Here is a 20,403-nt window from a genome sequence, read left to right on the forward strand (position 1 = left end):
GCATACTGGAATGCTTCAAACTAGTCTACTGCAATTCTTCAGATAGATTTTGCTGAATAATTCCAGAAACCATGGCAACATTTTCAGGAGTAGCTACAATTTGCCTGGCAGACATTCCTCACTGGATTGTCAGCCACACTGTCTGTCCATTCTAATTTTTAGAACAGCTTGACAATGGTTTTTGCATTGCATCCTCTTTTAACATTATACCATGTTTGACAACTGTGCCTTGTTGCTGTAGGACTGGGTTCTAACCTATGGTATTCCAACACCAGAAAAACATGTTGTCCAAGGTAAAAGATGATTCCAACCTGTTCCTTCTGTACACTAACTTCCCTTCATCTTTCAAAGGTGGACCTTATCACCTTGAGCTGTGGAACACTATCAATACGCTCTACATATTGCGATAACAGTGCCATCTGTTAGCAGCTTTTTGAACCATTTCGAAACTTCTGTATAAAGTCCGTATAAAATTCTTAAAGCTTTCACAATAAACATGCCATTTGTTGTACTCCACTCATCTATCGACCTCAGTTTTCCAGATATTTAATTTTGAAATTGGGTGCTTGTTCACTGGTCACCCTGTAGAGAACAGTAGGGTGCCTCAAAAACCATTGTCATAGACGGTAAATAAACTGTGATGGCACTAAGGAGTCATATGCCTTATGTAGAGCCAGAAAGAATGCAATGAGGTGGTGGTGGTGGTGGTGGTGTTTAGAAAAAGTCTACTGGATTGCTGTTTACAACCTAACCATATGGCTAGTTGTGGATCACTCCTCTCAGATGCCACACTGATAGGGAGAACAAAAGGCTGCGTGATTTGAGAACCCAGCATAATCACCAAACTACAATCCTTTCCTGCAGTTTGTAGAGTATGTTGGTGAACTGATCAGTTGGTAGTTGATGATACATGTTGGATTTTTGCCTGGTTTAAGGATTGGGATGACAACACCATCTCACCATTGTGAAGGGAAAATGTCACTGCAGGAGAACTGTCACCGAGGGGACACAGATCAAGACTGGAATAAAGATGATCAATCAGAATGTTCTTACCAGATGAAGTAGTGCTTACCTACAGGGGTTGTGCACATTCCACAGGTAGGAGAAATGGGAGGGGGACGAGTTTTGGTTTAAGGTGATGATTTCAAGGTAAGTAAGCATCCTGCCAGATGGTAAATGAACGTTTCACATTATGATCACTGGGCTTTTTAGAACTTGCACTGCTAACACTTCAAACACAGTATGTAGGAGTATCCTCTCACTGATGTGATTTGTGTGCACCAATTCCTTACTTTGATTTCTTAGGGCCAGTACAGTTTTGACTATGTATGGTAACCTCAAAGAGTTGGGGAATGGTCATCAGTGAAGACTTTCTTAGAGAACAAAATACAGATCACACAACAAGAGGTAACTAGTTGCAGCAGTTCTGAAAAAAGGAATAGTAACATCCACCAGAGTAGCCTTCTCCCAAGACTATTTCTCTTCACCTTCTTCTCTTTCACAACCTTTGGCAGCTGAGATTCTTATGAGAGCTTATCTATTAAGGGTGTAGGAATGGAAGAAGAGCAGTCATATCTGGAACCCAAAATCCATGGCTCCCTCAGCCAATGGCTGGTGTTGGGCCTCTGGTCTGTTACGTTTCCAGTGAGCTGGTTCCCAAGAGGGAGCTGTGTCATTGGTGAATATCAGAGCAGAAAGCTGTTTCTGTGGCTGAATGTGGGGACTGGTTCTCAAAGATGAGCCTACAAGAATCAAGAGTCTGGAGGACCTATTGTCCCACCTGTCAAGTTTACTGGCACAATACCAGATGCCTGTGTTTAAAGAGTAAATAGACCAGGTACTACTGATCGCCTGGCCACAGTAGTGTCAAAAATAAATGTCACCAAGACTGGATACAAATCACCATCATATTTCTGAGCTTCGGAACATAAGTGACCTCCAATTCCTGGATTCTGCATTCACTGAGTAGGTTAAAACATTTCAGAGATTGAGGAGGGTGTTATTCTTGCAACTGACACAGGTAGATGAATCTTCCTTATGTGGCAGGCTAGCCTACAAAACTTGGGTTATGCATGCTGAAAAAACATTTGCTCAAAGTACTGGCATTTAAAATACCACATCTGTTTGGGTTACATGACCTCTCATCACACTGGTAACATTATTTTGACCACCTCTGACAGTGAATCCCCCTCAAAATGAGGATGAATGCACCAGTGTCTAACTTGTTATTTGGTGTGTCTTGACAACAATGACATATAAAATAGATTCCACATGTCTTTGAGTGCCCATGTAGTTCTTCATCCATCTGCAGTCCTATGTTCTAGAAAAAAGAAAAAAAAATCCTGCATCATGTTGAGGTTCTCATGGGAGTAATGCCCATGACTGGGGGGGGGGGGGGGGGGGAGATCTGCATTCTTAAGGTGGAACCATGGCAAAATTTTCTACGTGAAGAGTGTTTGCGAAATGCATTTTCAATAGTCTCAACAAAAAAAACCACTGTCTTGTTATCTTATTTTCAATTGCTTTATACTGAGCAGGGTTTTTCTCTTTCAGCTCATTCCTTTTGTCAATGAGTTACAATATTTATGGCATCGTCCAAGGTTTCCTAGATTCTAACTTCTTATTCCTATTAAGTCTGTGGTTGCGTTTGTATATTTTATCATCATCCAATTCATATGCTCCTCATTTCTTATGATATTTCAGCTGGTAATTCTTAAATCTGACACTAAACTTTGCCTCAATAAGTGTAGGTCACTATGTATATCAGCACCACATTAACTATTACCACACTTTACTTGATTCCTGTATATATGCTTTACTGTTATACAATCAATCATACACTGAGGTGACAAAAGTCATGGGATACATTCTAATATTGCGTTAGACCACTTTTTGCCCAACGTACTGCAACAACTCAAGTGGCATGGAATCAACAAATTTTTGGAAGTCCCACACTGAAATATTGAGCCACGTGCCTCTATAGCAGTCCATACTTGAGACAGTGTTGCTGGTGTATGAACTAACCTCTCTTATGTCAAATGTCAGGTGGTCTATGTGGCAAAACGATTCGCTCAAATTGTCCACAACGTTCCTCAAACCAAATACAACCAATTGTGGCCTAGTGCATTGTCATCAATAAAAAAACCATCTTTGTTTGGGAACATGAAGTACATAACCGGTTGCAAATCGTCTCCAAGTAGCTGAACATAATTTCCAGTCATTTCAGTTGGACCAAAGGACCCAGACCATTCCATGTAAATGCAGCCCACACCATTATGGAGCCTCCATTAGCTTGCACAGTGCATTGTTGGTAACTTGAGTCCATGGCTCCATGGGGTCTGCACCACACTCCAACCCTACTATCAGCTCTTAGTAACTGAAATTGGTACTCATCAGGCAATGGTTTTCGAGCCGTCTGAGGTCAAACCAATATGGTCACGAGAACAGGAGAGGTGCTGCAAGCAATGTCATTGCTGTTATTTCAAAGGCACTATTGTAGGCCATCTGCTGCCATAGTCCAACACCAAATTTCGCCGCACTGTCTTAATGGATCCATTCATCATTTAACTCATATTTAATTCTGCAGTTATTTCATGTAATTTTGCTTGCTTGTTAGTACTGACAACTAAGGTATTGCCGCTGCTCTCGGTAATTAAGTGAAGCCATTGGCCACAGCATTGCCTACAGTGAGAGGTAATGCCTGAAGTGTGGTTTACTCAGTACACTCTTGACATTTATCTCGGAATACTGAATTCCCTAACGATTTCTGAAATGGAATGTCACATGCATATATCTCCAACTACCATTCCACATTTAAATTCTTAATTGCTACCATGCAGCCCTTTTCACACGAATTACATGAATACAAATGACAGCTGCGCCAATGCACTATGCTTTTATACCTCATGTACACGATACTACTGTTATCTGTATATGTGCATGTCACTATCCCATGACTTGTCATCTCAGTGTATATTTCCCACTATCACCAGATGCTTTCTACATGGAATGTCTTCTCTTGGGAGCTTCATAACATGCGCTTGTTATTCCCACCTCATGTTGTTTATAAAACTCTAATGTTTTCTCACCTCTAATTCATATTTCCCACTCTGAACTTACCAGCACATTGGCTTGCTTTGTGTTGTTCTCCTTGGAACCAGCAGTTTAAGGATATGGCTTTAAAAGTGTCATAAGAGACTGTAGTAGGAACTAAAGAAATTTTGGTATATTCTACCAACACTGAAACTATCCTGTGTCTACTAAGACCTAGAGTGGAGTTCTGCTCCCAGCTTATGGAGGTGCCTTAGTATCTGGCAAAGCTAGATATGTAAGATAATGCTTCACTGGATGCAGAATGGAGTTTTGTCAGTTACTGGCAATTTATATTTAACTGTTCCAAACTGCATAATTGAAAGTAGTTTCAGGGAAAGATAATCAGTGGTAACACTCAGGTTATATATTTGTGTAACTATTCACAGACATTGCTGCATTGATAATGGTTGATCTCCAACCTCTGTAATCTTACAAGTTCTATATCTAGTGTGGACAAATGGGGAATATCGCTGGAACGAAGCAGTACAAGAGGGGATGGAAGACTGCGAAACAGCAGAAAAAAAAAAATTCATTTGCTGCAAAAAGCCAAGCAAAATTAAATGTAGAATACTGCATTAAATGATGCCTTCAATACCGCTTCACCAGCAACCACCTGAACTGTCACCTTTCAATCTTGGGCTACACTACAGATCAACATGTCATCATAACTATGTCTTTATTTTCACATTTGTTGGCTTTGACAATCAACAACTAGTCTGACACAACCTACATAAAAAAACACAGACAAGAATTCCATTTTCTTTTTGGTTACACACGTCATCATTTATCAGAACAACACTGTCAGTTCACGAGATGAAGCAGACTTCCAATACTAGATGTACAGATGCACAGCCAGCAGCTTGAAATACAACATTTTTAATAAGGGATAAATGAACTGATGAAGTTAAAATCTTCTAGGTCATTAGGCCGCATCATATTTCTACTAAAATGATCGACTTTTCGACCCCTCTGCTGGGAACTTCCTCAGGATCTTCTGGTCTCCACTACTCACTACTATAATATAGTTATATGTACTAGCTTTAAATATTATATAATTGTTCTACCTCATCAGCAACAAAAACGCAATGGTAATCTGAAACTTAGTGATCAAAGTCGGCTATCATTTACCGCTCAATAATAACATAGGCTACTGGTTGACGGTAGTTTTCTCTCACTGTCCAGTCTCGCCCTTTCTTTCTAAATCTCAGAATTTACAAACGTAACCACAGGGGTAAGCCTTTGCGCTGTTGAAAATTTTTGCTATCATGACACTAGATGCAGCCAAAGCAAAATAATTACAGCTTCAACTGATCTACAAATACATAAACGCAGCAGCATTTAATAGATGTACAATCATGTTTAACTTGTACAAAAAAAAGAAACATTCAGGAGATAAATGTAGTAAGTTCCAGTTTTCCTCTAACTAAACTGTTCCTTCTGTGCCGGGACAAGGATGACATTCCATCTGCTTCTTTCAATTAGCGTGTATATTTCTGCTAGAGTTTGCTAACTAACTGAAGGTCTATATGAATGATAGTTGTTTTTCCTGTTATAACCGTGTACCTCTTATTATTCGAATGGAACAAAACAGACGAATAAAAACGAATTGGTTACGATCCACAAAAGCTGTCAATATTTATTGTAAGTAGGCTATGACAATTAACAATACTACAGCTCTCAGACCCATATGTACAAATTACATTAGCTGCATAACAGAAAACAAAAATAATATTTACCTGGTATGAATGTGACGACCACCTAGCCCCTCTTCGCATAGCTGTCAGGAGAATTGTCATCTCCCCTTGCACCACATAAATGCCATTCCCAGGGCAAACCATTTTTTTATTCTCCATTATCGGTATAACCAGACTTAACTACGGTTTAACAAAAATAGGTTTACATTGTTCACATTCGCACAGATTCGACACTCATCAAACGCCACCGCACAACTTCCAACTCGGTAGCATTCTCTATTGGACAGCTGGTAATGTGACATATCAGCTGAAGAGTCGATATATGCACAGCGGACGAGCATCATGTTGATATTATAATTGTGACAGAAAAATAAACTGATATGACTATGTATATAGTTATTGGTATGTAAATACAAAGACGTTAATGCGGACGAAAAGTTTTAAGGTACAAAACATGCATAAATAACATTATTTTTGTTATTTTTTATATCTCTAAGAGACGCTCGGGGACTGTCTGCAGTTTCTGTTCCACGGAATGAAGTGTAGAGTTTACCCAACGTATCATTTTAAAAATCAAGGCGCAACAGAGTAGTTAGTGGTACTGATTCGCATTTGCGTAACTAAAATTTACTGAGAGATTTCAAAGATTTGATTTCATTTTTATTTGGCCCTCTTAAATTAAATTCAGTACAAAGTTTGTACTAATGTACTGTAATGTAGGACAAGCCAGTGAATATAGTATTACATGAGCACAAAGAGAAGAAAAACAAACATTCCTGTAAACATCATAAATGCAAGATACACAATATCAAAGGCAGGTTTTCAAGAAAAACAACACTGAAGAAAATATACATACTAGTTATACAATATTATACACGTTAGCTTACAAATTACATAACTTATAGTATAATACATCTTTACAAAACTTGTACATCTAAAAATTCATTTAATTTAAGAGGAATTGTTTCAGTTCCATACTGAATACATGAGTGTTGTCAGCGTCATTTTTTTACATTCAGTGGGAGCCTATTGTACATTTTTACTACAGCCTGGATAACTCCTTTTTGTACAACACTGAGAGTTACTGAGTCTTTATAAAGGCTTTGTTTCTGCCATGACGGTGAATATCACAGCGAGTTTGAAAAGTAGATATACTGAGTTGTGAGTGTCAATATCCCAAGTGTCTTGGATAGATGTCAACAGAATGTCCAATTTCAAACGCTACAAATCAAACATATAGCTCGTTTTCGTATACCAATATTAAAATTTTTTACCCCTTTTGCAACGTTTCTCAAGAATATGATACCACATGAGATCTGACAATGGAAATATGCAAAACATGACAACATTAGCTTGTTATTTCTCTGTCATCATAGAGTGAAATAGTTTTCTGTGCAAAGCATGTTTAGTTTACTTTCTTGAGCTGATAATCAATATGTTTGGTCCATCTAAACTTATTATCCGCCATAAACTGAGGTGACTTTGCGCCGTGTAATGTCTTTGTACCGACCACACTGTCTGACGAACAAATGCGTTCTAGAATTTAGTAATGTCCCCACCAGAAGAGCTAAGGTGCATAAAAACTTTGTTGGATAGTACTACCATCTGCAGAGTTATTCAGTATTTACATTCTACTTCAGATCGTCCCACGAAACCATTTGCAGCAGTCTGACTATTTTGTGGTATGAGCCTGTTGATTGAAAACCTTCTATAGTGCCTCACACAAAGAAGAACACCAGAAAACTCTGGTTACTACATAGATTTGCTACATTATTTATTAGCGTGACTTCACACTACGACTGTTCTCTCGCTGATGGCTTTGGCACATTAGGGAGAGCTGTTAAAAACTGAAAGATGCAGGGGTGATTTTACACCACCTTTTTATTAAGGCTTTGGGTGACTTTTCAGTAATACACTGTGAGGTACTAGTATTCATAATACTAATTTGCTGTAGACGATGCTATTGCAGAAGATGCCACAGACGTACAAAATATCGCAGATTGTCGTCGCTATGCCGACTACAGGTATTCACCAATGTACCCTCACAGGCAAATTTGCATGGAAAACATCATACACCAGTGAGTAGATAAATTTTATTTAATAAAGAAAAGGAGGATATATTTGCTGCAAAATCTCTGACAATTTGCGATTATAGTTTTCATTTTTAATGGTGGATTTTTGGTGCACTATATAAGCGGATCTTAACCAGTGATGTTCTTCTTTTACATCTGAGAGTCTAAAAACATATAGGACCAGTAAATTCGTAAAGTACTGTAAAATTTGTAATAATACATTGCATACTCAATTAAAAAATAATTATTTTATTCTTATTTATGGACTCTTCTGTTACTTCTTGGTAGAACAATCCCATCTTTAAGATTAAATAACATGAATACTCTTTTGGTTCTACAGATTATTGTTTATTTCTAACTAGTTTTTGGCTTACTGAGTCATCTTCAGGAAACTACTATCATTAGGACAAAAACAATGTACTTCTTATTCAAACTTAATTGTTTTATTGTTAAAAATTATTTACTTTGTATGTTGGTGCCATTAGACCATTCACTGTTTGCCAATGTAAAACCCAAGAACGAGACAAGGCACAAAGTCATAATCCCCTATAAGGTAACATTGTACCAAGTTTCTAAAATACTTTTGAAAGAAAGGTGCAATCCAGAAAATATGTGCACATTTTATTGGATGAGGCATGTTCAACTCATATACCCCTTCAGAATTTACCAAAAACGTTTCTCTAGTTTGTTTTTGTTTTTTGTTTTTTTTGGTAAAAAGCTTTCAGAAGTGGCACAAAGTCATCCCAGATTAAGGCGTTTTGCTTTCCAAGAAACATTATATGTGAAGTTTCATTTATTTTATGACTACTAATATTTAGTTCAAGAACTTGTAGCTTATTTCCTATGTGAAATAGTGTGAAGCTTGTTTTTAACAGGTTTAATCATAGGCTTTTTGACGTAAACCATTTGTATACTTTTGTATTATTGCTTCAGCTGTAATCTGCACTGAAGATTTCATTCCCTAGATCAAGATACTAGTATCATCATCAATGATTAGTATACAGGGTGGTCCATCGACTGTGTACCACATACTTATACGTTCGTGACTATTACAGCGCCATCTACCACAAAGCGAAAAAAGTGGTCCAACTAAAACATTCATATTTCTTTACGTACTACACGAATATGTAATAAAAATGATGCAGTTGATATCCGTTTGACACATGGCAGCGCCATCTAACAGGCCAACCATAGCGCCATCTGGTATCCCCCTTCAAGCTAGACAAGTTTCGTTCTTTGTAGTTTTTTCGTCTGACGCTTAATTCGTGAGACATTTGGCCTGGTCACGATCAATGTACCACCATATATATATATATATATATATATATATATATATATATATATATATATATATATATATATAAGTCTAGCTGACATTGATGCTCTTTTGCAATGAACAATCCTGAGTTCAGATGAATGGAGGCTAAGTATGCGAGTGCTATCCTCCATTAATCCTGATGGGTGGAACATGTTGGGCCTCTCGATGCGGACTGGCCTGATGTTCTCTCTGGCGATAACTATGGAGGACAGGGAAACTGAAAATGCTGGGGACCCAGCTTGAGGAGTGACTTGAGTGCTTCCACATCTTTGGCAGCCAGATTAGCTGGCAGCAGGTGCAGCTGCCAGGCTACCTCCATTTTTCTTCCTGCACCCAAGAAGCTGAGAGCATAATGATGTGATCATAGTTCGCAAGCTGTTGGTGAGCTTCAGTTTCTTCCTCCAGACGACTGAACACAAGACCAATAGGTGCTTGATGAGGTCATAAGGCATGTGAGGAAGAGTGAGCTTGGGTTTGTCTGGATGGTAAGGGGGTGCGGGTTATCAAGGTGGGCGTATGTCCCGACCCTAAGTGCCCCGCAGACCTTATTCAGCAATATGTGGAAGCGGCACTCATCTGGGAGTGGCAGGTGGACGCGCCCATCCACCGCCAATGCAGATGTGTTGTGTGCGGCAACAACAGAAGTCCCTTCTTCTCTGTATGTCTGCTACGCGACCATCTGGCTAGGAGGGAGAGCAGATGACTCGTAGCCCATGGGTGCACCCTCTAGCCCCAGCGAGACCGCGGGATCCGGTGGGCCGTCGCTTAGTACAGCTGCACCCGCAGTAGCGGAAGTGGACGTGCCTGTCTTTGCCGCTCCCAGCTCGTCCCTGGGCAGATGAAGCTCACAGCGCATGCCCAGTGCTTCTGTAGATAGTGCCTCCCATTCCGCTAACACAGCAGCATGAAGGGCAGGCACCGCTTCGTTGGTCGGCGCCTGCAGGGCGGCAGGCGAGCTGACTGTCCATGGGGCAGTGCGGCCCGCCTCCCTCTCTTGGAAGAGGGGGTAGGGCGACTGCCAGCACTGCCCGGGCGATCTGGTTCAAATTACGACATTCAAAGATGCCGTCATCCGGCCGTCACTTCACGTCACGTCGTGTCGTGTCAACGTTGTAAGGGAAGAGAGTTTTTATTAGTGACATAGACTAAAAATGAAAGTTAACCTATTACTGCCGAGCTCATTAATGTTTAGTGTTTTATTTTGTGCTTTTGTATCTTCTAACACTTGTTTACATGGCGAACTACAAATGTTCCATTACGACTTGGCTACTTTTTTTGTTGATTGTTCTTCCGCAAACAAGGTCTGATATCTGAAAGCGAAAAATTATTTATATTACACCACAACAAGACAGAGCTGATACACTGTATATTTATAGTAAAAACATAAGTTGACGAAGCAATTTTCAGTTAACAACATTTCATTGAAAAAGTCAGCTCTAAAGTAGGAAGCAAATACAGTTGTTTATGACATTGTTAATCATATGAGGAAACATAATGGATAAGATAAACAGTCTCTATTTGTTCTGTTATAAATATTATGTGTACATTTTTTGGCTAAAAAATAAATGTCGATGGTTTGAAATGTTTCACTTTTACAAAGTTTATCACAAAAAATGATCAAGAACTAACATTATGAAGTTTGCTTTGGCCTTTCATAAACTTTGTCACTGTTAATTCTTATACCAACCCTATATTCCTACTTTTGTGTCATGGATGGTAAATCATAATTTTACTTTCACTGTGCTATACTGGCCTAAGTGAATTGAGAAGGCGTGATGGACAGTGTGAATAAACCCTCACATAATGATGCGTGAAGTGACATGACATTACATGACAGTCAGTGCCTACTGGCCTTTATATTATAAATCTGATATTGTCCATAGGACTAAGATTTAGGAAGACCTGTAACATGTGCTTCCCAGTTCAGGTTATTACCGAAGAAGTTAGAATATTCTGTTTTATTTGTTGATTAACTCTATACATTATTTATTATGTGGTCAGACCTTGAGCCATAATAAGTAGCATTATTGTGTTTAACATAAATTCCAGAATCAGTTACTAGTTTTCAAGAAAACATTATTTACATTTTAGAGTATTGAAATTGCTCCAATAGACTTGATTTTTAAACTTGCACCATCAGAAATGAAAAATGTGTTTATTTCTGACGTATATGATGGAAGATCATTTATACAGGGTGGTCCATTGATCAAGACCGGGCCAAGTATCTCACGAAATTAAGCGTCAAACGAAAAAGCTACAAAGAACGAAACTTGTCTAGCTTGAAGGGGGAAACCAGATGGCACTATGGTTGGCCTGCTAGATGGCGCTGCCATAGGTCAAACGGATATCATTTGCGTTTCTTCAAACAGGAACTCCCATTTTTTTTACATATTCGTGTAGTATGTAAAAAAATATGAATGTTTTAGTTGGACCACTTTTTTCGCTTTGTGATTGATGGTGCTGTAATAGTCACAAACATATGGATCACAATTTTAGACGAACAGTTGGTTACAGGTCGGTTTTTTAAATTAAAATTCAAACTGTAGGTACGTTTGAACAATTTATTTCGGTTGTTCCAGTGTGATACATGTACCTTTGTTAACTAATCATTTCTGAGAAAGCATGCTGTTACAGCGTGATTACCTGTAAATACCACATTAATGCAATAAATGCTCAAAATGATGTCCGTCAACCTCAATGTATTTGGCAATACGTGTAACGACATTCCTCTCAACAGCCACCCACAATGTTCGCACATGCATTGACAATGCGCTTAACCTTGTCGTCAGGCGTTGTCGGTGGATCACGATAGCAAATATCCTTCAACTTTCCCCACAGAAAGAAATCCGAGGACGTTAGATCCGGTGAATGTGCAGGCCATGGTATGGTGTTTCAAGCACACGCGAGGTATTTGCCGGACATTCATCATCTTGGAAGTATATCGCCATTCTGTCATGCAGTGAAACATCTTGTAGTAACATCGGTACAACATTATGTAGGAAATCAGCATACAGTGCACCATTTAGATTGCCATGGATAAAATGGGGGCCAATTATCCTTCCTCCCATAATACCACACCATACATTAAACCGCCAAGGTCGCTGATGTTCCACTTGTCGCAGCCATCGTGGATTTTCCGTTGCCTAATAGTGCATATTATGCCGGTTTACATTACCGTTATTGGTGAATGACGCTTTGTCGCTAAATAGAATGCGAGCAATAAGTCTGTCATTGTCCCATAATTTCTCTTGTGCCCAGTGGCAGAACTGTCTGAGACATTCAACGTCGTCGCCATGCAATTCCTGGTGCATAGACATATGGTAACGGTGCAATCGATGCTGATGAAGCATTCTCAAAACCGACATTTTTGAGATTCCCGATCCTCGTGCAATTTGTCTGCTACTGATGTGCATATTAGCCGCGACAGCAGCTAAAACACCTACTTGGGCATCATCATTTGTTGCAGATCGTGGTTGACGTTTAACATATGGCTGAGCACTTCCTGTTTCCTTAAATAACATAACTACCCGACGAACAGTCCGCACACTTGGATGATATCGTCCAGGATAACGAGCAGCATAAATAGCACACACCTATTGGGCATTTTGATCACAATAGCTGTACATCAACACAATATCGACCTTTCCCGCAATTGGTAAACAGTCCATTTTGACACGGGTAATGTATCATGAAGCAAATACCGTCCGCACTGGCGGAATGTCACGTGATACCACACACTTATGCATTTGTGGCTATTACAGCACCATCTATCACAAAGCGAAAAAAGTGGTCCAACTAAAACATTCATATTTCTTTACGTACTACAAGAATATGTAATAAAAAATGGGGGTTCGTTTTTAAAAAAAACATAGTTGATATCCATTTGACCTATGGCAGCGCCATCTAGCGGGCCAACCATAGTGCCATCTGGTTTCCCCATTCAGGCTAAATGAGTTTCGTTCTGTGTAATTTTTTCATTTGACGTTTATTTCGTGAGGTATTTGGCCTGGTCACTATGAATGGACCACCCTGTATATAACAGAACCAAGAGTCAACCCAATTTTTGTGCCTATGGTACACAGCAATGAGTATTACCCATTCTGAAGATTTTGTTTCATTGTGAACACGTTTCTTAACCCAGCAACCTGGATCCTATTAGTTGGGACGAAAACCAGGGTTTGAGCTTATGGAGGACAATAGGCCTACTGTGAACTTCAAAATCAAATGCTTTTAACAAGTTATATAAGATATCAGTTGGCAATATCTGTCATTTCAATGTTGTCTTATGCGATTTTTTATATGAAAAACAGCGAATTATGGAAAGAAATACTTTAGAAATCCAAACTGAGGCTGGACAAGTATGTTATTTTTTTATGTACGAATACATAACTTTTCGCAATGCTCCAAGAAGCAGGCAAATTGTGATAGTGGCCTATAGTTGCTAATAACTGGAAAGGAGTCTGCCAACCGGACATTTTAATCTACCTATAACTAAACCCTATGATAGGGATGTGTTGCATATATGACTGAAAACATTGTGTGTATGGAACAGAATTTTAGTACTTTACTCAAGATATTGCCAACTCCATAGATGTTCTTGTATTTGAGGAGTTAAATATATTCTTCATTTCTTTGGCAGAGCATGGAGTATTTTAATTTGCCTTTATGCATGAGGAGAAGGTCCATGCCAATCTCTTGAAATACTCCAAGTAATTATGAAATAAATTGAATATCGGGTTGCTTTAATTTATTATTTGGATGTTTGACACATTGATATCACCTATAAATTCTGTCATTACAGATTTCAAGTACTTCACATTGACATAAACCTTCTTCATAGATCAATTGCACAAACAGTATTATAAGCCTTCACAAATGGTTAAAGTGTTTATTGAACCAATGTCTATGATGAGATCACTCTGTTATCGAATTTAGTCAATGCTAGTAAAATTCTTTCTATAATAAACATGAAAATATGGCTAGAACTATATACAAATAGCACAGTCACCTTTCATTCTGCAATCAATATATATAATGGATGTATAAATGTGTGCAAAAATTAATTGGGAAATAAGAATTCTTTATGAAAATTTTACACAGGGATTTTGATGTTTAAAAATTCAGTTTAAGGAAGAACTGACTTCAAGTTTATAATTTTGTGGGCCATATTACTTAATTAACTCCCCTTGTGTTTATTTACTTTTATTTGCTATGGTTTCATACTATATTTATAATTTTAAGCTTGTGTATTTACTGTAGAAAATAAACATTCAGTGCTGTTCATTACTGAAACATCATTTACTGTTCAAATGTAATGTACCTGGTAAACGGTAAAAGTTATAAATGAGACTTGCAACCAGCAGTGCAATACTTACACGGAATCAGGTCATAGTCAGGTGCAGGACAGTGAACTGCATGTTCAGCAGCTTTTCAAAGCCTCTGGGTTGACAGAATACACTGGATCTTCCTGCAGGAGGTAGTGCATCTGATACCGGGGATAAGTTACTGGTCAGAGCAACCCAGAAACACATCTTTTGCCGTAAAATCACCAAGGAACAACAGTATTTACCCACAGTCCTCGTCTGACCAGCTGGACAATATGTTACGCCTAGTCTGCGCAAATTGGAGCCCTCACCCTAACTCTGATATCACCGGTGGGTCGCGAACGACGAGTCTCTGCCTGCCTACTAACCCAGACAGTCAACACTGCACCAGTTGCTGCTCAGCACTGATCCAGACTTCGACTCTGGAAAAATCCATCGCCTTGTAGCTGGACACAGCGACGTTCCACAGTGGCGAAGACGAAGGTGACAGCTCTGTATCAGTAGTGTGGCCACATCCTGCCACCTCAGTTTCTGAGCTGTTGCATGTGGCAGCTCAGCATGCTGTAATTCCTGCAGTGCGCTCACATTTCTCGCCGTACACTATTGCCTCTGGCCACTAAAGTACCCGCATACTACAAGGGAATAGTGGACCACTCTAGAGTAAAGAGTGCACTCAAAAGACTGTCTAAGCCGAATAAACCAATAAAGGAATGTTATATGATCACCACTGGTTTGTCTGCAGCTTTCTCACACGCCATACCTGTCTCCCAAACCATGTACGGACCATATAACACCCACAGATAACTCAAACATATCCTAACAAGAAGAATTGTGTATGTTCCCTGTTCCCCTTCTGCGCTGTGATAATACTTCTCAGCATACCTTACGTTGCCTGGAGATAATTATGTGGCTGAGAAACTGATAAACATGTGATTAGGCGTACACCAAGCAGCAAAATGTCTTTAGTTTTTAATTTAATAAGAGTTTCGAAATTAGAAATACGTCACTCATTTAACAAGAATGTCATTCTTGCATGGTGGCACATCGATTCATATTTGATAACCTTTCAGGAACCATGGAGCTTGCACTGTAAATATCTTTTCAAAGGGCTATGATTTTTAGATTGTACTCATCCTTCACTATCAACTCTGCCAGATATTCAATGTGAGTAGAAGAAATCGTGTTCCACTCTGTAACATACACTAAAGAGCCAAAGAAACTGGTACACCAGCCTAATATTGTATAAGGACCCTACAAATACGCGGAAGTGCCACAACGTGACATAGCATGGACTCGACTAATGTCTGAAGTAGTGCTGGATGGAACATACTCCATGAATGCTGCAAGGCTGTCCATAAATCCGTAACAGTTTGGGGGGGGGGGGGTGGAGGTCTCTTCTGAACAGCACATTGCAAGGCATGTCAGATATCCTCAATAATCTTCATGTATGGGGCATTTGGTGGCCAGTGGAAGTGTTTAAACTCAAAAGAGTGTTCCTAGAGCACCTCTGTAGCGATTCTGGATGTGTGGAGTGTCACATTGTCCTGCTGGAATTGCCCAAGTCCGTCAGAATGCACAATGAACATGAATGGATACAGGTGATCAGAAAGGACGCTTACATATGTGTCATCTGTCAGAATCATAACTAGATGTATCAGTGGTTCCATATCACTCCAACTGCACACGCCCCACACCATTACAGAGCTTCCACCAGCTTGAACGGATGCATGAGGTTGTCTCCATACCCATACACGTCCATCTTCTCGATACAATTTGAAACAAGACTCGTCCAATCAGGCAAAATGTTTCCAGTCATTGACAGTCCAAAGTCGCTGTTGACAGGGCCAGGCGAGACGTAAAACTTTATGTCTTGCACTGATCAAAGGTACGCAAATGGGCCTTTGGCTCCGAAAGCCCAAATCGATGAACAATCGGGAAATGGTCATACCGGAAACTCTCCACTTCATCATTACCTCGGAGATGCTGTGTCTCATCACTCGAGTGCCGTCTGTTACACTATGTTCAAACTCACTTAAATCTTGATAACTTTCCATTGTAGCAGCAGTAACCGATCTGTAGAATGAAGGCTTTCATGAGCGGGTGACATGGCTGTTGATATACTTTCCGGGATGTGAGGTCGTGGTCCAAGAACATTTTCTGCTCCTTACGTTTCGTCCAGGACTGCGCTGGACTTCCTCAGAGGCGCTGCTCCGCTGAGTCTTGCCGACTGACTGGTCGGGTGTCTGAGAGCGACTTGTATATTGTGAGAAAGGGGGGCGTGGTTCAGGTGACACGTGATGAGCTGTGATAATCCATAGCAAAGATAAGGTTGACTATCGATTACCACCTTGTCAAGATAAAAATTGTTAGCAATTTTGTAGAGCCACTGTCCATATATCGCTGAGTTTCATAGCCTCCTCTTTCCTATTAAAATTACCGTGATGTTTATAAATTTCAATATCTTCTCTGTATAGGCGTGGATAGTAATTTAACGTTGTAGATAAAACTTCGGTATCCAAAAACTTCACATGGTGGTTTCCTGGTTGAAGAGCATGTTCCGCTACAGCTGATTTTTCTATTTTTCCAAGTCGACAAAGACTTTTATGCTCTTTCAGTCGCGTATTTACGCTTCTTTTGGTAGTACCAATATAAACTTTCCCACAGGTACATAGAATTTTATACGCACCACATGTCGACAGAGGAGTGCGTTTATCCTTCACAGATCGTAGTACTTGACTGATTTTCTTTATTGGTTTAAAGACCGGTGTTATGTCATGTTTTCGTAAAATCTTACCGATCCGATCTGTTACTTTTTTAATAAAAGGGAGAACTACTGTATTTTTCTGTCGTTGTGGTTCATTCTTATCTTTTGGTCTTCTGTTCCTTGGATGCAAAATTCTGTTTATCTCTTTTTTTGAGTAGCCCCCCTTTCTCACAATATATAAGTCGCTCTCAGACACCCGACCAGTCAGTCGGCAAGACTCAGCGGAGCAGCGCCTCTGAGGAAGTCCAGCGCAGTCCTGGACGAAACGTAAGGAGCAGAAAAAGTTCTTGGACCACGACCTCACATCCCGGAAAGTATATCAACAGCCAGTAACCGATCTAACAACAGCACCAGACACTTGTTTACAGTGGCGTTGCCGACCGCTACGCCATATTCTAGTTGTTTACAAAGCTCTGTATTTGAATAGCATACCTATACCAGTTTCTTTGGCGCTGTGGTGTATATCGCCCAAGATTTATGATAACTTCCGGAAACAACCGAGATTTTGATTTGTCGCCTTCTTTTCAGTAATGTTTGAACTAAATTTCACCTACAAATTGTATGATTTATGTTTTCCAAATATTTACATTGTACACTAGGGTCGTTGTTAAAATCTTCTATATTTCCAAATTGATGCACAACATAAAAATAATAATTTTGCACATTTCTGGTAAGAAAATTAGTTGTCCTACTGATTCCATGTTACTTTGGTTACCAAAGAGGCCATGTATTTCAGACAATTGCCAACATACCAGTTACATAACTGTTCATGAAAATCGTTTATTCAGAAAATGAAATTTGTTTCTGTGTATAAAAAACGTCTCTACTTTTTCATAAATACAGCCACACAGTAGCAAAAGCTACTCTTAAGGATATAGCATATTTATAAATCTTAAAAATTAATTTTTTCAGCCATTTAAAGCAAACAGTATTACTAAATTTATCCTTACTTTCTTGTAAATTGCAAAATATGTAGCTTTGATTTAAACTATTCGCTACTGAAGAATGGAAATGCATACAATCTTAATTGGAATCATTTCTGTTTACAGAACATTGTTCTCCAGGTACACTATAATTAACCGCTATTACGTTTATTAAGTGAGTGTTTTACTTTTGTTATGACTCACATTCTCATACTTCATACTATCACATATCATCAGTCATGCAGCAACAAACTTCCAAGAAATATTTCTGATCACACTTGTCCTTGACAAGACATCTAGACAAGATTCAGAATTAACAGGCATTCATTTCCAAACTTTAAGTAGCAGTGATAATGTGTCTGCAATTACGTTTCGTTATACCTAGACATAAACTATTTCGGAATTGTACTCTTGAAGAGAAGTGTTCATCTAAGAAGTCGTGGATGAAGCAGCTTGCAGCTCCAAAGACACTTAAACCCTTGTGATCCACGAAAATTCCATAAATGATGTCCATTATGATAGCAATGAAAGTTGCAGAATGTCCACACAATTGTAAGTGCTTCCAATTGAGTCTGAATAGAACTGTTCACATGTATTTTAGACTCACCTAACAAGTCATATTCTACAAGTCGGTATTTCGTCAGTTTCTTAGATTTGGAATAGACAGCATACTAAGTCAATTCCTTAAGCATCTATCATGAGTCCGAATTCAGTATTCACATCAGAATAGTACAACAGTTTGGCATTAATTAACATCCCTTTAACACATTAGAAAGGTCATTGGCATATATCTCCCGCTGATCCATTCCCACATGGTACAGTTCTTTATTAATCCAAGTGCTCCATTGTTTAGTGACTGGGTGTTCACAAACCATCCACAAAAATTACAGAGTCTGAGGGACAGCATCAGTTACTTCTTGTTGTATGGTCCAGAGAAATTTCTATTTACACAGACTTTCTTGGTTTAAGTCAGTTCATTAAACTTTTACAATAACTCATAATTATTCTACGGTACTTTGCATAGATCTTGTAATGTTTAATGTTACTCCAATGTTGCAAAATGCTTTCACTTCACTCTTTATTAGTTCAAGGTGTATTCCCAAGTCTCTGTTATTATTGAATGAATCATACACCTAAACATTCACTTTCTCTAGTGGGTCGTCTTCTAAAACAAAGGCTAGTGGAGCAATGAAAATTCCTTCAAAGAAATTCAAGCCAAATGAGCCAGCTCAAAATTGAAAGCTGCAACAACAAATCTGAATGGAGTAGATTACCTTAATCTTTCTCTAAAGCAATGAGTCAGTACAATGAACGTAAATGAATACTCATAAAGTACTTCAATCTATATTTTTTTTTGTATTTGTTCTTCTAAGTTCTTGGGTTTAGTCTGTATGAGAAAAAATTTGTTAAGTGCTCTAACATCTAACACAAGTATGACAGTATCTGAACATTTATTCGCTACAACCAATGGATTGTTGTATGGGCTTCTACCTTCTTCAATAACATTCAATTACAATTTCTGATTTGTTCCTTAGTTATGGCAATTCATCTTGTTTAGGGTATCGGGTAAGTTCCTCAAACGAAAAAACTACAAAGAACGAAACATGTCTAGCTTGAAGGGGGAAAATAGATGGCGCCATGGTTGGCCCACTAGATGGCGCTGCCATAGGTCATATAAACGGCATTTTTAAAACAGGAACCCCCATTTTTATTACATATTTGTGTAGTAGTAAAGAAATATGTGCATCAAAAAGTTTGAGTGGTTTAAATTTAAGTTTATATTCAGACCATAAAATTGCAAGTGATTTGTCCTGAAAAACATCTAAGTATTGCAAGAGAATGGTTTTAAGCTATAGCTGCTAGATTGCCTCTACATAGTCACATTATCGGAGCTTATGAATAACAGCTTTTCAGTGTCTCCATTCAACTCACACTTCCTTAAAAATTGATGTGGCCCCCTATCATTCATACCTGTCACTCTTACAGTCACTCATTCATATCCTCTTCGTCAACCCCTGCTGGTTCAGTCAATTCCACTTGTGAGGTAACAGACAAGTCGTCATGCTCTGAAGATATTCTAAGTGGCCACACAAAGGCCGCTTGGAGGGTGCGTCTGCTCAGCAGGCCGTCCACATGGCGCTAGACACTGGCTGAAGCAAGAGGGGTCCAGCCGCATGGCTGGGAATTCCGTGGTGACGTTTTGTTGATGGAGACAC

At 39.1% G+C, this 20,403-nt stretch overlaps 1 protein-coding gene across 2 annotated transcripts in view; it reads right to left on the minus strand.

Moving 5' to 3' along the window:
• The window catches only part of LOC126334838 (Golgi-specific brefeldin A-resistance guanine nucleotide exchange factor 1), a 290,716-nt gene extending 284,611 nt beyond the window's left edge, over window positions 1–6,105 (minus strand). For both annotated transcript variants that reach the window (XM_049997502.1, XM_049997501.1), the window contains exon 1: window positions 5,829–6,105. In XM_049997502.1, coding sequence (XP_049853459.1) covers window positions 5,829–5,945 — 117 coding nt within the window. In that variant the 5' untranslated portion in view covers window positions 5,946–6,105. The remainder of the gene's footprint in view (window positions 1–5,828) is intronic.
• Window positions 6,106–20,403: the final 14,298 nt, after the last annotated feature.

The sequence above is a fragment of the Schistocerca gregaria genome, chromosome 2 (genome assembly GCF_023897955.1).
Source record: "Schistocerca gregaria isolate iqSchGreg1 chromosome 2, iqSchGreg1.2, whole genome shotgun sequence".
In the NCBI taxonomy this organism is placed as follows: Eukaryota; Metazoa; Arthropoda; class Insecta; order Orthoptera; family Acrididae; genus Schistocerca; species Schistocerca gregaria.